Below are 16,134 nucleotides of genomic sequence, written 5' to 3' on the forward strand. Positions count from 1 at the left end.
GGGGTTGCCAGCACTCAACTCTACAACTCTACTTTAGGGCATCTAAAGGCAAAGAGTCTGCCCACACCTTAACTTCAATAACCTGAAAGGGAGGGAACGTGCCATAGTAGAATAGTAAATCAGAGTCCAATCTCAAGAATAACTTCCAAGGCTCTTTTTTTTTTTTTTTTTTTTTTTTTTTTTTTTTTTTTTTTTTTGGTTTTTCGAGATGGGGTTTCTCTGTGGCTTTGGAGCCTGTCCTGGAACTAGCTCTGTAGACCAGGCTGGTCTCGAACTCACAGAGATCCCAAGGCTCTTTTCTTTAACAAATTCTTAACGGCAAAGTAGACCTGGGCGGCGGATAAGAGAACATTTTCAGTTATCTCTGGAAGAGTCATCTCTGGGTTTTTACCTTTAAAGTTTGCTTAAAGGTAAGGCATGTTCAGAGTAGTACCAAGGAGGTCAGCTCCTTGGTAAAAGTGCTACAAAGCACTTTTCCAGTTCTTGTTTTTGGAGGCTCTTGCTAGGAGAGGTGGCCTCCTGCGAGTTAATAATAATAATAAAAAATACCTTGCAGCACGAATTTCTTCCCTGACTCGCAGGTCTTGAGGCGCTGTGGGTGCTCGACAGTCCAGACCGGGCGGTGGAGGCGGTGGACAGACCAGCCACCCGGCCCCGCCTCCCGCTCACACCAGGGCATCCTGGGAATATTTGGTTTCCTAGATGGACAGGAGTAGGGTGAGGGGGCGAGAGGAGGGCACGGTGACCATGGCGACTGCAGTGGCCATGGCGACCGTGGCTCAGAGCACGGAAAGGTCGTGACACGACCTGGAGCGTTGCTTGAAGAACTTGGCGTTGCGTGGCACCAGGTTGGCGAGGAAGCGCTTAGCCTTCTTGGTGAGGCTCTCGCGGCGCGTGGGCGGCGCGGGGCCGTCGGGGCTGCCAGGCTCGGGTCTCTGACCCCCGACATGGCCCCGGCCCCGCCGCAGCCTGATCTGGCGCACAGCGCCCTCGAAAAGCTCACGAGTGTTGTGATGCAGTGCGGCCGAGGTCTCGATGTGCTTGCAGCTCAGCGTCCCGGCCAGATGGCGACCCTCTGCAGGAAGGAAGCCGCTCAGGCGCCCGCCCCAAGGGCAGCTTTGCCCGGGGCTAGGGTGGGGCGGGAGATGGGGGTGGGACCACCAAATTCCAACTGAGAACTGGGTTGGGATCCAATGACAGAGGCGCAAAAGGGAGGGCAAGGTGCTTAGAAGGAGCAATGAAGGCTAGTGAAGGACCCCAGGAGCTGGGTAGTGGGGCTCTTCCCTGACTCAAGGACTAAATGCAAGAACTTGTGCACCAGTGCTGGTAAAAGGCCTCCTCGGGAAGGATGACCTGGAGAATTATCTCTTGAGATTTTAAGTACGGAACGGGTCCAGGATACACACCCTCCAATGACACTTCCCGGGAGCGGGCCAGGTCACTCTTGTTTCCCACGAGGATGACGGGTAGGTCGTGGTGGGGCCTTCCGGCCCGGAGACGAAGAAGGGTTTCAGGAACTTTGGAGAAGCTTCGTCGATCTGTGACTGAGAAGACGATGAGAAAGGCATCCCCCGTCTGAAGACAGTGGTCCTGCAGCCACCCTCCTGCATCCCCCTGCAGATGAGCAGAGGGCCATGAGATGCTAGAGCTGGAGGCATAGAGACTGGCACCTGCATCTCAGCAAAGAGGAATCCGAATGTGAGGGAAGCCACTTGCCTAGTACTGGGAGCTAGTTAAATGCAGAATTTTGATACCCAGGGGCCTTGGGGAGAATGGAGAAGTTAGTGATGTGAGTCCCATGTGGGAGAACTGGGGAAATGAGATCTCAGAGTAGAAGGATATGGAAAGCCTTGGGGTGTAGCACACCTGTACAGTGCTGGCCTAGTGTGCACAAAGGCCTGAGTTTGATTCCTAGCATGTTATAAACCTATAATCTGTCACCCAGCAGGCTGAGGCAAGAAGAGGAGTTGTGCCTTCCAGGCCAGTGTGGGCTACACTGTGAGACCTTGTTCCCCAAACTAAGGAGCTAAACGTTTTAAAAGTGGCAGAACCTCGCCTTTTCTTTCTCCACAGAAACATGTTCGAGCACTCAGAAGCCCCCCACTCTCCTCCCTTTACTGGTACTGCAGAGCCCTTCTTCCTGTCATATCAGACTTCCAGGCGGCCGTATTTACGAATGGGTTAGTTTCTGTGTGTTTACCCTGACTGGATGCTGAAGAGTTTGTCAAATTCAGATTCTAACAGTGGGTGTCACAACCGCGAGCCGTGATAAGCATCCCAAGGTGGGCCTTTGCTCCAGGAGATGGGCCAGTGCTAAGGTATATATATAGTCATCCATGTTGGAGCCGGGATCGGTAATGCCCTTCCCCAGTCCCTGCAGCCTCACCTGCTCCCAGATGTCGTAAACAATTAAAGTCACTTCTTCTTTGTCCACCATGATTCGTCTCTCGTAAGTGTCCTCTGTCGGGAAAGAGGGAATGAAACCTGTGAGGCCTGGTAACCAGGAACCCCTTAGCTCCCAACAGCAGGGAATCCCCTCTGGGGTCTGTTCAAACCAGAAGCACTTTCAGCCCTTCGAGGTGCCCCCAAATACCTGAGTTCTCCATCTCGTGAGCACTGTCTCCCTGGAGACCTCCAAAAGTGCCTGCTAGGGTACTCTTGCCCACGCCACTCTCCCCCAGGAGCATGACCTTAAAGACACCATCCTTTTGGGCGGGGCCTGTGTCCGCTGAGCCCAAAGACTCAGAGGAGCCAGAGGAGGAGGCCTGAGGTGGCCAGTCAAGTTCATCGACAGCTTGTCCCCGCCGCAGCTGGTGTTTGTAGGGTACAGGCATACTTCCTCTTCGTCTGGGGGCCCCAGGGACAGGAGGTGGCCCACCCCGGTCCAGCTCTGCCAAGAGTTTCTCTGGCTTCTGTTTCAAAAGTGTAGTGTCTGCTTCTAGAGAGGAACAGAAAAGGAAGCTAGGAGTAAGGTATACTGGAGGTAGCTGCTACGTTTATTTGCTTCTTCAGAGCAGATAAAGAACAGGATCCCAGAAGAACTGAGAGTCATTAGTACAGTCTCTTGTGCCAAAATTACCTAGAAAACCCAAAGTGAGGAACTCTCAAGGAGCTAGCATGATGGTTTCCCCTTGTAGATTCCAACCACAGCCTGTTCAAAAGGTATGCCGCGTGGGGGAGGCTCTGTGCACAGGGTTACACACCACTCACACCATGCCCTGGCGTAGGCACACCCCGGCTAGGCCTCTGGACCAGGTGGAACTGAGAAGCAACCCATCCTTCCACGCCTGGGCCCTCCCTCCTATTGCTTCCTGCACTGCAGTCCTCAAACGGAGCTGCTGGCAGGTGTGGGCAGAATCAGAAACTTTCCAGGGGCCTTGTTCGCGGGGCTGGGTGCTGGAGAAGGAGAATGTGCCGTTTCCTCTGTCCCCGCAGGTAGGTGGGCATCCCCAGCGCATGTTTGTGTGTGAGGGAGAATCCTCCTGGATTTTTGCCTGTCCCAGTGAGTGGGAGAGAATATCGTGTTTGTGAGGAGGTAGAGGTGGAGAGAGTGTGCCCGTGAGGAGGATGACAACCCAAGGGTTGGGGCAACTAGCGGAACAACAACAGACACAACAAAGGGGGATGCAGCAAGGCTATAAATAGCACAGGATCAATATTTGGCAGGCAGCCAAAGATGGAGCTAGAAGAAACCCTTACAACAGGTCCCCAGGGAAGCCCCCTCCACTGGTGATTCCTAGGTTTGCGGGCTGCTCCTTTCCTTTCCCCTTCCCTCCTGGCCAGCTCTGCTTCATCAGGGATGAGGTTAACCTAGGGACCAAGTACTAGTTTCTCTAGCGAAGCCCTGGGCGTGTTGGGGGAGGGGCACCTGGGCAGCTTTCCCCCTCCCTCTTGGCCGTCCAGATCTCAAAAGTGCAGGGGGCTCCTTGGCTGCACTGACTCTTAGAAGCCTTCTCAATGAACCTTGGCACTGACCTTCCCACAAAGCTTCAGCTCCCGCACCCATGGCTTCAGCCACGTTCTACTCCGATTAGCCCTCACCTGGTGTGGGTGTCCCTGATGGGGAGGCCTGGCGGCTGCTGGAAGAACAAAGTGCTGTGGTTTCTGTGTCCGTGTCCATGTTGGTGTCAAGGTCCGTGTGCTTCGGTGTGTTTGTGCGAGTGCAGCCCCGCGGCTCCCTGCACGGGTCCCTCACTCAGAAGCACAGTCAGCTCTTCCCTTTAAATACCGCCCCCCCTTCCCCTCCCTCCCCAGACACCTGGGGAAATTGTCCCGCCTCCTGATGAGGTCACATATGCTAATGAGGAGTGATGTAAGCGGGATTCCCTCCTTCTGTCCCCCTCCTTTTTCTTTGTGTCACTTCCCTCTAGGAGCAGACTCAGCGTACAGGCACAGCCTGGTTAAAGCAGAACAGAGCAGCCATAGGGCAGAAGAGCAGATTTCAGAGGGCAGCGTGGAGGAAGGGGGCTGTGGGTAACGGAGCTGAGAGTGGCAGGGGCAGGGACCTGGGAGCCAGAGGACTTTTGCTTCAGGGTCCAAGACTATACACGTTGTCTGTTGCTTCCAGCCCCCATCTCGCTGTCCAGTTTAGGGTGGGTGCTTAGTGGCTAAAAAGAGGGTGCCAGACTGACTAAAAGCTAACTTGATAGAGGAGGAAGCTGGGGCATGGCACCCTCTTTCTGTCTGCCTCCTCCACTCTGCCTCTTCTGGAGTAAGAGCTACAGAAGTCCGCAGGCAGAGGAGAGCTCCGAGGAAGCTCTTTGTGCAGCTTCGGTTTGCCTTCCCCTTCTCTCTCTGCTAGGTCTGTGCAGCCGGTGTTAGCCAGCTGCAGAAGTGAAGACAAAGCCGACTGGGGGACAGCCAGCGTCTATGGGAACAGGCAACTCCTTAACTTTTCCTCCCATTCGGGTTCTGCATCCCCTTAAGCACCCAATCACCTCCTTGCTTCGCCCTATTTTGCCAAGTACTCTTCTGTTAACTCTCTCCCTTTTCATGACAAAGGTTTAGGGTGGTTTGGTGAGTGGCCTGTCCCCAAAGCACTCAGACAAGTGTTACTAGGTTTCCCAATGACAAGACAACTCCCAACCCCAATTTGACATAAAGCTGCTTGCCTTCTCTGTAATATCTGCAGCTTTTTAAAATAATTTATTTTTATTTCATGTGCACTCATGTTTTGGCTGCATGTATGTCTGTGTGAGGCGTTGGATTCCCTGGAGCTGGAGTTACAGGCAGTTATGAGCTGCCATGTGGATGCTGGGAATTGAACCTGGGTCCTCTGAAAGGGCAGTCAGTGCTCTTGGCCACTAGTCATCTCTCCAATGCCTCCTTGCAACCTTCTTTTATTGGTGATATATTTTGGCATTCTCCGTGGAGTTTTCCTTGGAAGAAGCAAGTAGCAATCCTGAGAATATGTATAGTGCCACTAATCTGGAGATCAGCCCGGGGCAGGATGTGAAGGAGCTACCACAGTGGGCGCTTAATTCTGGAGAGCACCCAATCAGCTTCTTGTTCTAGCTTGCTTCTCTGTTGCTGTGATAGAACCCCAAAACAACCCAGGGAGGAAAGAGTTTATTTGGCTAACAGGTTACAGGGCATCATCAGGGGATGCCAAGGCAGGAACACAGCCAGGAGCTTGGACAGAATTCATGGAGGAAAGCTGCTTACTGAATTACTCAGCTAACTTTCTTATATAGTCCAGGGCCCCTGCCCAGGAGAGCACTGCCTATAGTGTGCTCGGACCCCACAGATGTAGCCACAGACCAAACTGTCAGGCAATCCCTCGGGTTAGGCTTCCTCTTTCCAGGTATATCACTTTTGTTAGTTTGGTCTGGTTTTTTGAGACAGGGTTTTTCTGTGTAGCTTTGGAGCCTGTCCTGGAACTCGCTCTGTAAACCAGGCTGACCTTAAACTCACAGAGATCCACCTGCCTCTGCCTCCAGAGGGATTAAAGGCATGCACCACCACCGACCGGCTCCAGGTGTGTCATTTTGACAACTGAAACTGACGTGACAATTATTTTATCCACAACTTTGGTCTACGAAGTATATTCTGTAATGGAGGCACACTTGGAGCCGTGACCTTGGTGGCCATGGGTTTCTGAGCCAGATAACTGCAGCCCTTTGGAAAGTCTTACATTCCAGATGTGTGTGTGCCACATGTACTTAGTTAGGTGCCTGCAGAGGCCAGAAGACAGTGTCAACCCCCCTGGAGCTGCTGTGATCTGAGAGCAAACTCAGGTCTTCTGGTGCTTTTAACCTCTGAACAACCTCTCCAACCCCCCCTCCCCACCGTGTGTGTGTGTGTGTGTGTGTGTGTGTGTGTGTGCGTGCCTCCTGAGTGCCGGGGTTAGACACAGGTGCCACCATACCTGGATGTTTTTCTTTTCTGCACTTACTTTTTGTGTATGTCTATGGATATACATATACAGCTACATTCATGTAGAGGTCAGAGAGCTCTCTCTCCTTCCACTGTGCGTTCTGGGGGATTGAACTCGGGTAGTCAGGCTTGGTAGTAAGCACCTCTACCCACTGAGCCATTTCACCAGCTTGGCTTATCATCTATGTATCCCAGTTCTAGGAATCAACCCTAGGATGTCCTAACTGTGAGATAAGCCTGACACCACTGAGCGGCTTCTCCAGCTTTGGTTTTAAAGTCGCTGGGCAGCACCGCCCCTGCACTGCCAGGACAGTGGCTCTTGGCCTTCCTATGCTGCTGCTGGTGCTGCAGTACGGCTCCCCATGCTGTGCTTACCCCGGCCATAAGATTAGTTTGTTAATTTTTAAGGTTTATTTTATGTGTATGAGTGCTCTACCTGCATGTCTGCCTGCACAGCAGAAGGCATGGGATCCTACTGCAGATGGCTGTGAGCCACCATGTGGTTGCTGGGAATTGAACTCAGGACCTCTGGAAGAGCAGCCAGTGCTCTTAACCTCTGAGCCATCTCTCCAGCCCCCCAAATTATTTTCATTGCTACTTCATAACAGTAATTTTGGTATTTGTGAATAGTAATGTATTTTGTGTTTTCTAATGCTCTTAGGCAACCCCTCTGAAAGGTCATTCAACTCAAGGGGGTCATGACTCACAGGTTGGAAAACACTGCTTTGGAGGCTCAGGCAGGATCATGGAGTTGGGCCTAGCCAGTGAGACCCTATCTCAACATTAAATTCAGAAGACCCCCTAAAGAGGCAAGCTTTACTTACCGCAGACACACTTAGGTGCTAGCATTCATTTATCTGGTACTCCGTAATGGGGAGTCAAAAGTTGCATACCTGGTGAGTGTCCCATTGGGACTCTGCCGCCTCCTCAAACCAGTCTTGGAGGTTTTGGACATTTTCCTTTTCTTTTTTTTTCCTGTGGGGGGGGGTGTTGAAATGGGGTTTCTTTGTGTAGCATTGGCTGTTCTGAAGCCCACTCTGTAGAGCAGGTTGGCCTAGAACTCCTGCCTGCATCTGCCTCCTGAATGCTAGGACTACAGGTGTGGCCATCAACACCTAGCATAGAGCATTTTCTTAGTGATTGATGGGGGAGGGCCCAGCCCATTGTGGGTGGTGCCATCCCTGGACAGGTGGTCCTGGGTTCTATAAGAAAGTAGGTTGAGCAAGCCATGAGGAGCAAGTCAGTAAACAGTACTCCCCCTCACCCCACCCCATGGCTGCTGCATGTGCCACTACTGCCTGGCCTCCTGATTTCTTTCAGTGATGAGCGGTGATGTGGAAGTGTAAGCTGAATAAACCCTGTCCTGTCCTTCTTAACTTGATTTTGGTCACGGTGTTTCATCATAGCAATAGGAATCCTAATTAGGACAGCCTCCAAGGGAGACGTGGCTCCCTGGCCTCCTCCTTGGCCCTACAGTTCACATTAGTGAGTGATTTTACTATGCCTTGAGTTTCTGCCATGATGTGGTGCTCCTCTCATCAGGGCAGCATCATAGAGCAAACTCTCCAGACTACTGCAAGACAAGATAACTGGGTGAAGTCTTGTTGCATTAGCTTAGGTTGGCGTTGAACGCATGACGATTTTTTTTTATGTGCATTGGTGTTTTGCCTACATATATATATCTGTATGAAGGTGTCAGATCTGGGGTCATAGACAGTTGTGAACTGCCATGTGGGTACTGGGAATTGAATCTAGGTCCTCTGGAAGAGCAGCCAGTGTTCTTAAGCACTGAGCCATCTCTCCAACCCTAACGCGTGATGATTCTGCCTTTGCCTCCTTTGCATGAGCTAAGGTTATATGCGTGCACACCCTTACCTTCTTTTTGTAAATTGGTTGTCTCTGTTGTTTGCTACGGTAACAGTAACACAGATTAACCACCAATCAGACCTAGCAGGTATGAAGCCCAGGCTTCAATCCCCAGCACTCTATATACCTGGTGTGGTTACTTGCCTGTGATTTCAGCTCTTGATGGGTCTGAGATAGTCTTTTTTTTTTTTTTTTTTTTAAGGAAAAAAAAAAGGTAGTGTGTGTGTGTGCTGAGAGATGGCTCCACTGAGTTAAGAACACTGGCGGCTCTTTCAGAAGTCCTGAGTTTAATTCCCAGCAGCCATATATATGGTGTTCACAACCATCTATAGTGGGATCTGATGCCCTCTTCTGGTATAAAGTCAATAGAGCACTCATATACATAAAAAAATTATTAAAAAGGGAACTTAGTGACTGGATCTATTTCCTATCTTCCTATATTGTCTGCACAAGGTCAGTTCCTGCTTGTACTGAACAGGATACACTTCTTCCGGGTACCTGATCTACAGGTCTCCCCCATGAACTCTGCTTTCAAGGGTTCTAGTCAATGTGTGGGTGCATCCTAAGTGAGCACCCTCACTTTAATCTCCATCCAGTTTTGCATTACGAATACCCAGGAAGGATTTGAAGGAGGCCAAGGGATTAAGGTATCAGTCAGCAGGGTCCGAGGTGGCTGCCGCAGAACAGATGACAGCTATCTCTGCTGAGGATGAGGTCAAAGTTTAGGGCATCCCTGATCCCAGTTGTTGAGGGTCCTAAGAGGGGAAACTCTGGGGCAGTTTGCTTACTCCAACATCCCCCATCTCATCCCCTCATCTACTGTCCCCAACAGCTGGGGCTCTGTGGAGGCTGCGTCTAGCCTCCATGTTTACTTTGTCCTGCTTAGAATTTGGCTGGCAGCAGGGTTGAGAACTCAGCTTGGACCCTGCTCCAGGAAGACCCCCTGCCTGGCTGGGATGGAGCACTAATGGCTCCTGGGTTTTGTCAGGGAACAGACTGCTGCTGTGCTCTGTGCTACAGTATTCCATAAATGGACCCTTTCTTGACTCAGCTGGCTCCAGCTTCTGGCCTGCAGTGAGGTCAGGCTTCCTGCCGAGCCCCACAGCAGTCAGTGTAGGGCTGGGCCAGAGGCTGAAGGTGGAGACGGTTAGTCCTCACCGGTCTTGAATTACGCTGCCTCCTAAGTAGCACGGTAACGAAAGACAAGCGGTTGAAAAACAAACAGGAAGAGGGCAAAGGTAGAAGGATGATCCACAGCCTCTGGAGGAGGAGCAAGTGAGAGGGAGAGATGGGCAGCGGCAGGGTGGAGCTCATGGCTAATTTACCAAGGCTGAAATTTATGATTTTTTTATTTTTTCCTTGATTTCCTGGGCAATGATGCAGCGAGTGGACAAAAGCACTTGTGTTCTCTAAGTGGGCCAGGCACCACAAAGATGGAGGCTGGCAAACCCATCACCCTGGCCACATCCTCCCCTTGGGGGTTAGAAGATCTCTAGGCAACTGCAGTCTGGTATTAAGGCCACTTTTGGGTGAAGAGTTGGAAAGGATGGAGTGTCCAAGCCTGATCCTCCGGGAAGCTTTCCTAACACAGCCACCTGGACAGGAGGATGGGCAGAGGGTGGAAATTGAGTCTTTCTAGTCACACACAGAAGAGGCTCTCAGGGGGCTTCCTCTCCACCTGAGGGACACCTAACTTCCTGTGCTAGACACATGAGTGCAGAAGCCGAGCCACTTCCAGAGGACCAGAGCCTTGTGTCTGGAGCCCCAAGGTGGCCAGGTCCCCTTAGGCAAGCAGTGGTTCATCCTCTGTCTCAACTACCCAGACCTGTGGCTCAGCCAGTGGCATTAACAGCACATCATCCTCATCCTCTGGGGCCAGGACTGTTGGGTGAGGTCCAGCTGGGGTCCAAGTGGGTCCTGGGGACCACAGGCTGGGTAGGAGGTGGCCTCGTAGGACCTGGACAACTCCAGACAACAGTGAGGGTTCTAGAGGCACTGAGGGTAGCGATCCTGGGGGCTCCGAGATGGTCACAGGGGCCGGAAGTGTGCTTGGGGTTGGGATGGGGGCCTTGGTGGGTAGTGGAGGGGCCTGCTCCCCATCCTGCCCTCCTACTGCCCCAGCCTCACAGGGCTGGCTTCTGCTGTCATCCAGGGCCTCAGAGGGAGCAGCAGACGCTGGGATCTGGGATCTGGTCTCAGGGGCCCGAGCTGGAGTATTGGTTCGAGGAAGCAGGCCCCAACGCCGGAGACGGCGAACCAGACGACGCACTGAGCGGCCCCGCTGGCGACGGCGGCCTCCTGAAGGACCTCCTGGACTAATATCTTGGCGCAAGATCTGGAGCAGAGAACGTAGGTTCCCCAGCACAGAGTTCTGCAAGGACAGGAGGCAGACATCAGAGCAGGGGGTCAAACGGGTGGAGTCACAGTAGGGTACAAGGCTGGCACCACAGGTCCAGGCTTGGAGGAGTTACTTACATCATTAGGGTTCTCTGTGGGGAAGTCTTCTACAGGTGGGATGGCACCCTGGGCAATAAGCTGCCCGTAGGAAGGAGGTGCTTGCTGCTGCACGATCTCAGCTTCCATCCGGGAGAGGGGGGCAAAGATGCTGGAAGAAAGGAGGACCGCTCAGTCACTAGTCCTCCCAGTGAGGGCAATGTGCCTCAGCCTAGAAGGCCTCTTCCCTCTACACCCAGGCCAGGCCAGATGGAGTTATGCTATGGTTTGTCCTAAGTCATGTCCCTTCCTTCCTTGAGACTACTCTCACGAACTGGTCATAGGAACCACTCCTCAAGGTGGACCTGCTCAGTCTCTGGGAACAGCACGGGCCCCACTCACCCTCTGTCCCCACTCCGCCACAGCTAGCCTCACTCTGACTGACCTGTACTCCTGGGTGCGAATGGCATAGAGTTTGCAGGTGCAGCCCAGGGCGATGACCAGCAAGAGGCCACACACTAAGCTGCCAATCACCGCTGCTGTGATGACCTTGCGGGGCAGGGCGTAGGAGCAGTCCCACTCATCGCTGCCGTCAGTACAGTCGGGCTGCCCGTCACACACCCATGTCTCATACACACACTTTTCGTCCCGGCATCGGAAGTTGCCCGGCTGGCAGTGCCGGCAGCGCCTCTCATCAGCTCCATCGGCACAGAACGTCTGGTAGTTGCAGCGGTCAGCAGGCAGGTAGCAGGCTGTGGCACCAGGGGTGCCAGCAGCTCCACAGGGGAAGTGCCCAGGTGGGCAGCCAGGGCAACCCTCCTCGTCTGTGCCGTCGGCACAGTCCCAGGAGCCGTCACAGCGCTGGGCCTCACTATAGCAGCGCTCACCTAGACTTTCGCTGGCCCCCAGGCCTGAGCCTAAGCCACAGGGTCTGTCCCAGGGCAAACAGTATCCCCGAACATGGTAGGTAGCATTAAAGCCCCGACCATTGCTCCAAGCAACTGTGTGGTAGGATACAACTGCCTGACCAGACAGAGTCTCCACGGTGACAGCCTTGCCATTGCTGAAGTGGGTGAGACTGCGTAGCAGTCGAGGGGTCTCGGGGGGCCCAGCACCATCATATACATGCACTGCATCTCCATAACCCAAGTCCAGGGCTGTGAAGCGCACTGCCAGCCTCCTGCCATCGTGGGGGTCCAGCAGCCACAGGCAGGATTGGGGATGGGAGACTGAGGCCAGGTGTGAATATCCAGGGGAGGAGAAGACCCCGTAGAAGTCCTCCAAGGTGAGATTGCAGAGTGGAGTTGGGGCAGGGGCCGGGTTCAGGTTAGGGAATGGATCTGAGCTGCAACCTGCCTCATCGGAGCCATCGCCACAGGCATCAACCCCATCACAGCGCTTGGCAGCTGGTATACAGCGGTGGTTCAAGCACTGGAACTCTCCCTGCAGGCACAGGAGCCAATCTGCAGAGGCATCAAAGAGAATGGGAAGCACCAGAACTCCCGGGATCCTGGCCTCTTCCCTGGGATGCCCACTTCTTCTTTTTTTTTTTTTTGTTGGGTTTTACAGACAGGGTTTCTCTCTGTAGCTTTAGAGCCTGTCCTGGAACTAGCTCTTGTAGACCAGGCTGGCCTCGAACTCACAGAGATCCACCTGCTTCTGCCTCCCAAGTGCTGGGGTTTTAAAGGCGTGCGCCACCACCACCCAGCATGGGACACCCACTCCTAATGGTCCCAGGGCACTCCCTGTTTAGCCTACCTTGACTATAAGACAGCAAGAAGCCCTGGCCCATGGGTGCTCTGGCTCCAGCATAGCTGTAAGTGATGGTGGCGTTGCCCCCTGGAAGCTGCAAAGGGCTAGCAGGAGCCTCACACAGGGACACTGGTGGCTGGAGAGGGGAGTGCAGGATTAAGTGTTCTGAGCCACAGGCCAGGTGCAGCTTCTGGAACCTATAAGGAAGAGGAGAGCAAGACATGAGAGGTTTTAGATTTTTGCTAGTCCCCTCCCCTCTTGATGACAGGACCCTGGCAGCTCAAGAAGCACAAACACTTGCTTAGCCATGATTCAAAGATCCAAATGAAATCAGCTGAGCCCTTGGCAGTAAATATAATCAACAGAAAAAGTTCCAACTGAGGCCAGTGCACCATCAGGCCACAGAACCCCTCCTAGAACCTTCTGAGAGAACTGACTACACTCAGACACTGACCAGGCTTATTAAAGTAGTAAGTAATAAGACCTCTCTCCAGCTGCTGCAACAGCACAATCCAAGTACAGTGCCCAGCAGCTGGCTGACACAACGTCATCCTGTAGTTCAATTAGCCACAGCAGCTCAGCTTCACAACCTGAGAGGTAAAATCTGTGCTGGCCATGGCTGTCCCCTGGGTTGCCACACCTTCTTTAGATTGTTCTCTTCTTCATGCACCTTTCTGGATATATTCTTTTTTCCCCCCAAGACAGGATTTTTCTCTGTGTAGCTCTGGCTGTCCTGGAATTAGCTCTGTAGATCAGGCTGGCCTTGAACTCAGAGATCTGCCTGCCTCTGCCACCCAAGTGTGGAGATTAAAGACACGCACCACCACTGCCAGGATCTGAGGCAAACTGCTAGTTGACAGGGGCTCCAGTGAGGAGACTTAGAGCGTTAGAAGATTTGGAGTAAGGGGCTGAGATTGTTGCTTAGAGATAGAGTGCCCACTTAGGGGGTGTGAAACCCTGAGTTGTATTACTGTAAGCCAAATAAACAAAACAAGAACCAAAGGAAAAAGAAAAAAGAAAAAATACTGGGCACGGTGATTGTACAGGAAACCCCAAATCTTGGAAGGATGAGAGGTAGCACAAGATTAGGGCAAGCCTGGGCTACATAGTGAAATTCTGTCTCAAAAACAACAAACGGAAAGAAAAGAGATTCAAGGGAGGAAGAAGGGAAAACAGGAGGGATGAGGGAAGAGACGAGAAGCCCAGGAGAAAGGTGCGGGTAGGACAGAGGGAAAGCCAGAGTGTGGAAGGAGCAGAGCGAGGCAGAAAGGCAGACCTGGGGAAGGGTCGTTTTGGTAGGGGCTGAACCCCTGCACACCCTACACAAGTGTTCCACCAATGAGCTAGAAACATGGTCCCGAGGAAGGTCAAGTAGGCTATGCTATGGATCAAAGGACTCATCACAAGCCTAGTTGAGCCCAGAATAATTCCTAGAGTCTTTTGGAGACGGCCAGTGCCCAAGCTAAACATCTTGCCACAGTCCAGCTTCAATTGGCCACGGCTGACCCAGGAGCCAAGCTTTTGCAGCAGACCAAACCCAGATCTGGTCTTCTGCTGACCAGGATGCAAACACCATAGAGCAGTAATCTTTTCTGAGGGAGACAGAAGGGGCAGGGGAGAGAGATGGGGATTCACCTTCTTTCTTACCTGACAGTTACTGTCTGTTCCTTGCTGCCCAGGATAACCCAGGTGCAGTTGGCAGAGGAGCTGCGGCTGTCCCTGCCCAGAGGTCTCTGCAAAGTGCCCTGTACTTCCAAGAGCACTGCTGGAGGGGTCTCACAAGCTGGAGGGAGAAGGTGGAGACACTGGTAGAGTTTTTTCACACTGGGCCCTCCCCAGGCTCCCTCCCTCTGGATGCCTCAAGGTAGAGAGCTCGCTTTGCCCATCAGTTACAGCCCAATGATCCCTCTCTTCCTCTCCATTCTTTTTGTTTGTTTTGTTTTTCAAGACAGAGTTTCTCTGTAGCTTTGGAGCCTTTCCTGAACTAGCTCTTTTAGACCAGGCTGGCCTCGAACTCACAGAGATCCGCCTCTGGGATTAAAGGTGTGTGTCACCACCGCCCGTTCCCTTTTTTTTTTTTTAAGACAAAATTTCATGTAGCCTAGGCTATCCTCAAAGTCACTATGTGGCTGAGGCTGCCCTTGTACTGATTCTCCTGCCTCTGTCTCCGTCTCCGAGTGCTGGGAATTATAGGCGTGGGCCACCCTCATTCCTTTTCATACTTCGTGTTAAATATCAATACCGTAAGTAATGTTGAGGTAGCCTTTGGGTCCAGTAGGCAGAAGAAATACTGTTTCTACTTTCAGGAAGACCCTACTCTAATTAGGGAGACAAAACAAGGAAATTACACGTAAAAATTGAGATGGTTCATAACAACTACCAGGTGTGTACTCAGGTGCGTTGGGCCTCAGTTTCCCCTCTTGTAAAACAATGGACGGTTCCCATTCTAAAATTACAGTCTACTTCAGAATTCAGGGGTTCATCTTCATTCCCAAGCCCCAGAACACTAGGAAACACAAGGCGCTCCCTCTACTCACCAGGACTTGGGAAAGTGATCCGGTCTGGACGGGCCAGAGCACCTCCTAGAGGGGGATCGAGAGAGGGCAGCAGAGTGAGTCACAAGTTTTCTTCACCTGGACAACTCCAGAGGGAGGCCCAGCTGAGACTTCCGGGTAGTTTATAGGAAGAGAGAGGTAGAGGAGCCGGAAGGAGGTGCGTGACCTCGCTGAAAGGTCGCCTTCCCCGGCTGTGGGTGGGACGGCTGGTGTGGGAAAATCCGACGGGCCAAGGCTCGACGGGCCGGCGGACGCAGGGGGCGGGGGTCGCCTGGAGGGTGCAGAACGGCGGGCAGTGACACCGGGGCGGGGACTCTTACCGAGGAGGAGGAGGTGGAGGAAAAGGGGGAGGGCCAGCAACATCCTGGGCCGAGCAGGGGTGCCGACAGGGTCCTGGGGCGCCGCTCGTCTACCTGGCAGGGAGCTCCGCGGGGCCGCCTGGCGGGGATTGCATAGCCCCGGCGCGACCCGGGCTCGAGATGCCAGGGCTGGACGCGCGGCGGAGCGGAACACAGGCGTCACCTCTTGCCAACTTCAGAGTTGATCGCTCCTCGCCCGTGCCCGGCCGTGCTCGCCCGCAAGGCCGCGAGCGCCCCGGCCAGGCCCAGCCGCACCTGCCGGGCTCGACGCTGCGTTCTCCGCGGACCAAACTTTGTGGACTGTCCGTCTCCGAGCCCGCGCGCTGCTCGGTCCCCGCGGCCCTCGGGAGCGGGAAGGCGGCTTTGCCCAGCTCACGGTTCCCAGTTGACCCCGGCCGAAGCCCAGCAGCCGGCGACGAGGGGCGCGGCCAGCCTGGCCCCACCCCTGCCAGTCACTGCGCGGCCCCGCCCACCCGCGCTCAGCCCCTTTCCGGGTTCCTTTTGCTGTCGCTCTCCGGTTAGCCCTTCGCCCGCGGCCCGCGTTATTTTTCGGGACGCGTCCTGTAACACTCTGTCAAAGGATGTCTGCTGTTAAGTGTCTTTGGACACTTAAATCCTCAGTACTTTTCTTGACCCAGCGCCTGAGATCCAGTGGCCCTTCTGGCCTTTACTGTAGCAATTACCAGGCTCTATTATAATAACCTCTTACAGTGTTTATTCAACACTACCGCCTCCGACTCAGCTTTGGAAACTGACACTTCCTGTAGGCTAGGGCCTAGACTGTGTACCTTTTC

The 16,134-nt window shown here is 53.4% G+C and overlaps 2 protein-coding genes across 2 annotated transcripts; both read right to left on the reverse strand.

Annotated features, from left to right (window-relative positions):
- Positions 1-269: 269 nt before the first annotated feature.
- On the reverse strand, positions 270-4,192 carry Rem2 (RRAD and GEM like GTPase 2). The gene is made up of 5 exons (XM_026777673.1): positions 4,042-4,192; positions 2,594-2,938; positions 2,387-2,460; positions 1,407-1,614; positions 270-1,075 (listed from the first exon to the last, which is right to left on the reverse strand). Exons 1-5 carry the CDS (start codon positions 4,118-4,120, stop codon positions 780-782), a joined length of 1,002 nt encoding a protein of 333 aa, XP_026633474.1. The 5' UTR covers positions 4,121-4,192; the 3' UTR covers positions 270-779.
- A 5,385-nt stretch (positions 4,193-9,577) lies between these two features.
- On the reverse strand, positions 9,578-15,741 carry Lrp10 (LDL receptor related protein 10). Its single transcript, XM_013354898.2, has 7 exons — positions 15,302-15,741; positions 14,964-15,008; positions 14,074-14,209; positions 12,433-12,623; positions 11,120-12,137; positions 10,717-10,846; positions 9,578-10,612 (listed from the first exon to the last, which is right to left on the reverse strand). The coding sequence occupies exons 1-7, from the start codon at positions 15,342-15,344 to the stop codon at positions 10,025-10,027; spliced, it is 2,151 nt and encodes a 716-aa protein (XP_013210352.2). The 5' UTR covers positions 15,345-15,741; the 3' UTR covers positions 9,578-10,024.
- Positions 15,742-16,134: the final 393 nt, after the last annotated feature.

Source organism: Microtus ochrogaster, unplaced genomic scaffold, assembly GCF_000317375.1.
Source record: "Microtus ochrogaster isolate Prairie Vole_2 unplaced genomic scaffold, MicOch1.0 UNK80, whole genome shotgun sequence".
In the NCBI taxonomy this organism is placed as follows: Eukaryota; Metazoa; Chordata; class Mammalia; order Rodentia; family Cricetidae; genus Microtus; species Microtus ochrogaster.

What these genes read in the sequence shown, in the direction of transcription:
- Rem2 (XM_026777673.1), bottom strand. Translation starts at nt 4,120, where the DNA reads ATGGACACGGACACAGAAACCACAGCACTTTGTTCTTCCAGCAGCCGC. An exon ending in TCACGAGATGGAGAACTCAG is followed by an intron (nt 2,461 to 2,593) that starts GTATTTGGGGGC and finishes CTTTCCCGACAG; the next exon opens with AGGACACTTACGAGAGACGA. An exon ending in TTTACGACATCTGGGAGCAG is followed by an intron (nt 1,615 to 2,386) that starts GTGAGGCTGCAG and finishes GCTCATCTGCAG; the next exon opens with GGGGATGCAGGAGGGTGGCT.
- Lrp10 (XM_013354898.2), bottom strand. Translation starts at nt 15,344, where the DNA reads ATGTTGCTGGCCCTCCCCCTTTTCCTCCACCTCCTCCTCCTCG. An exon ending in CTTGCTGTCTTATAGTCAAG is followed by an intron (nt 12,138 to 12,432) that starts GTAGGCTAAACA and finishes ATGCCTCTGCAG; the next exon opens with ATTGGCTCCTGTGCCTGCAG. An exon ending in ATTCGCACCCAGGAGTACAG is followed by an intron (nt 10,847 to 11,119) that starts GTCAGTCAGAGT and finishes CCTTTCTTCCAG; the next exon opens with CATCTTTGCCCCCCTCTCCC.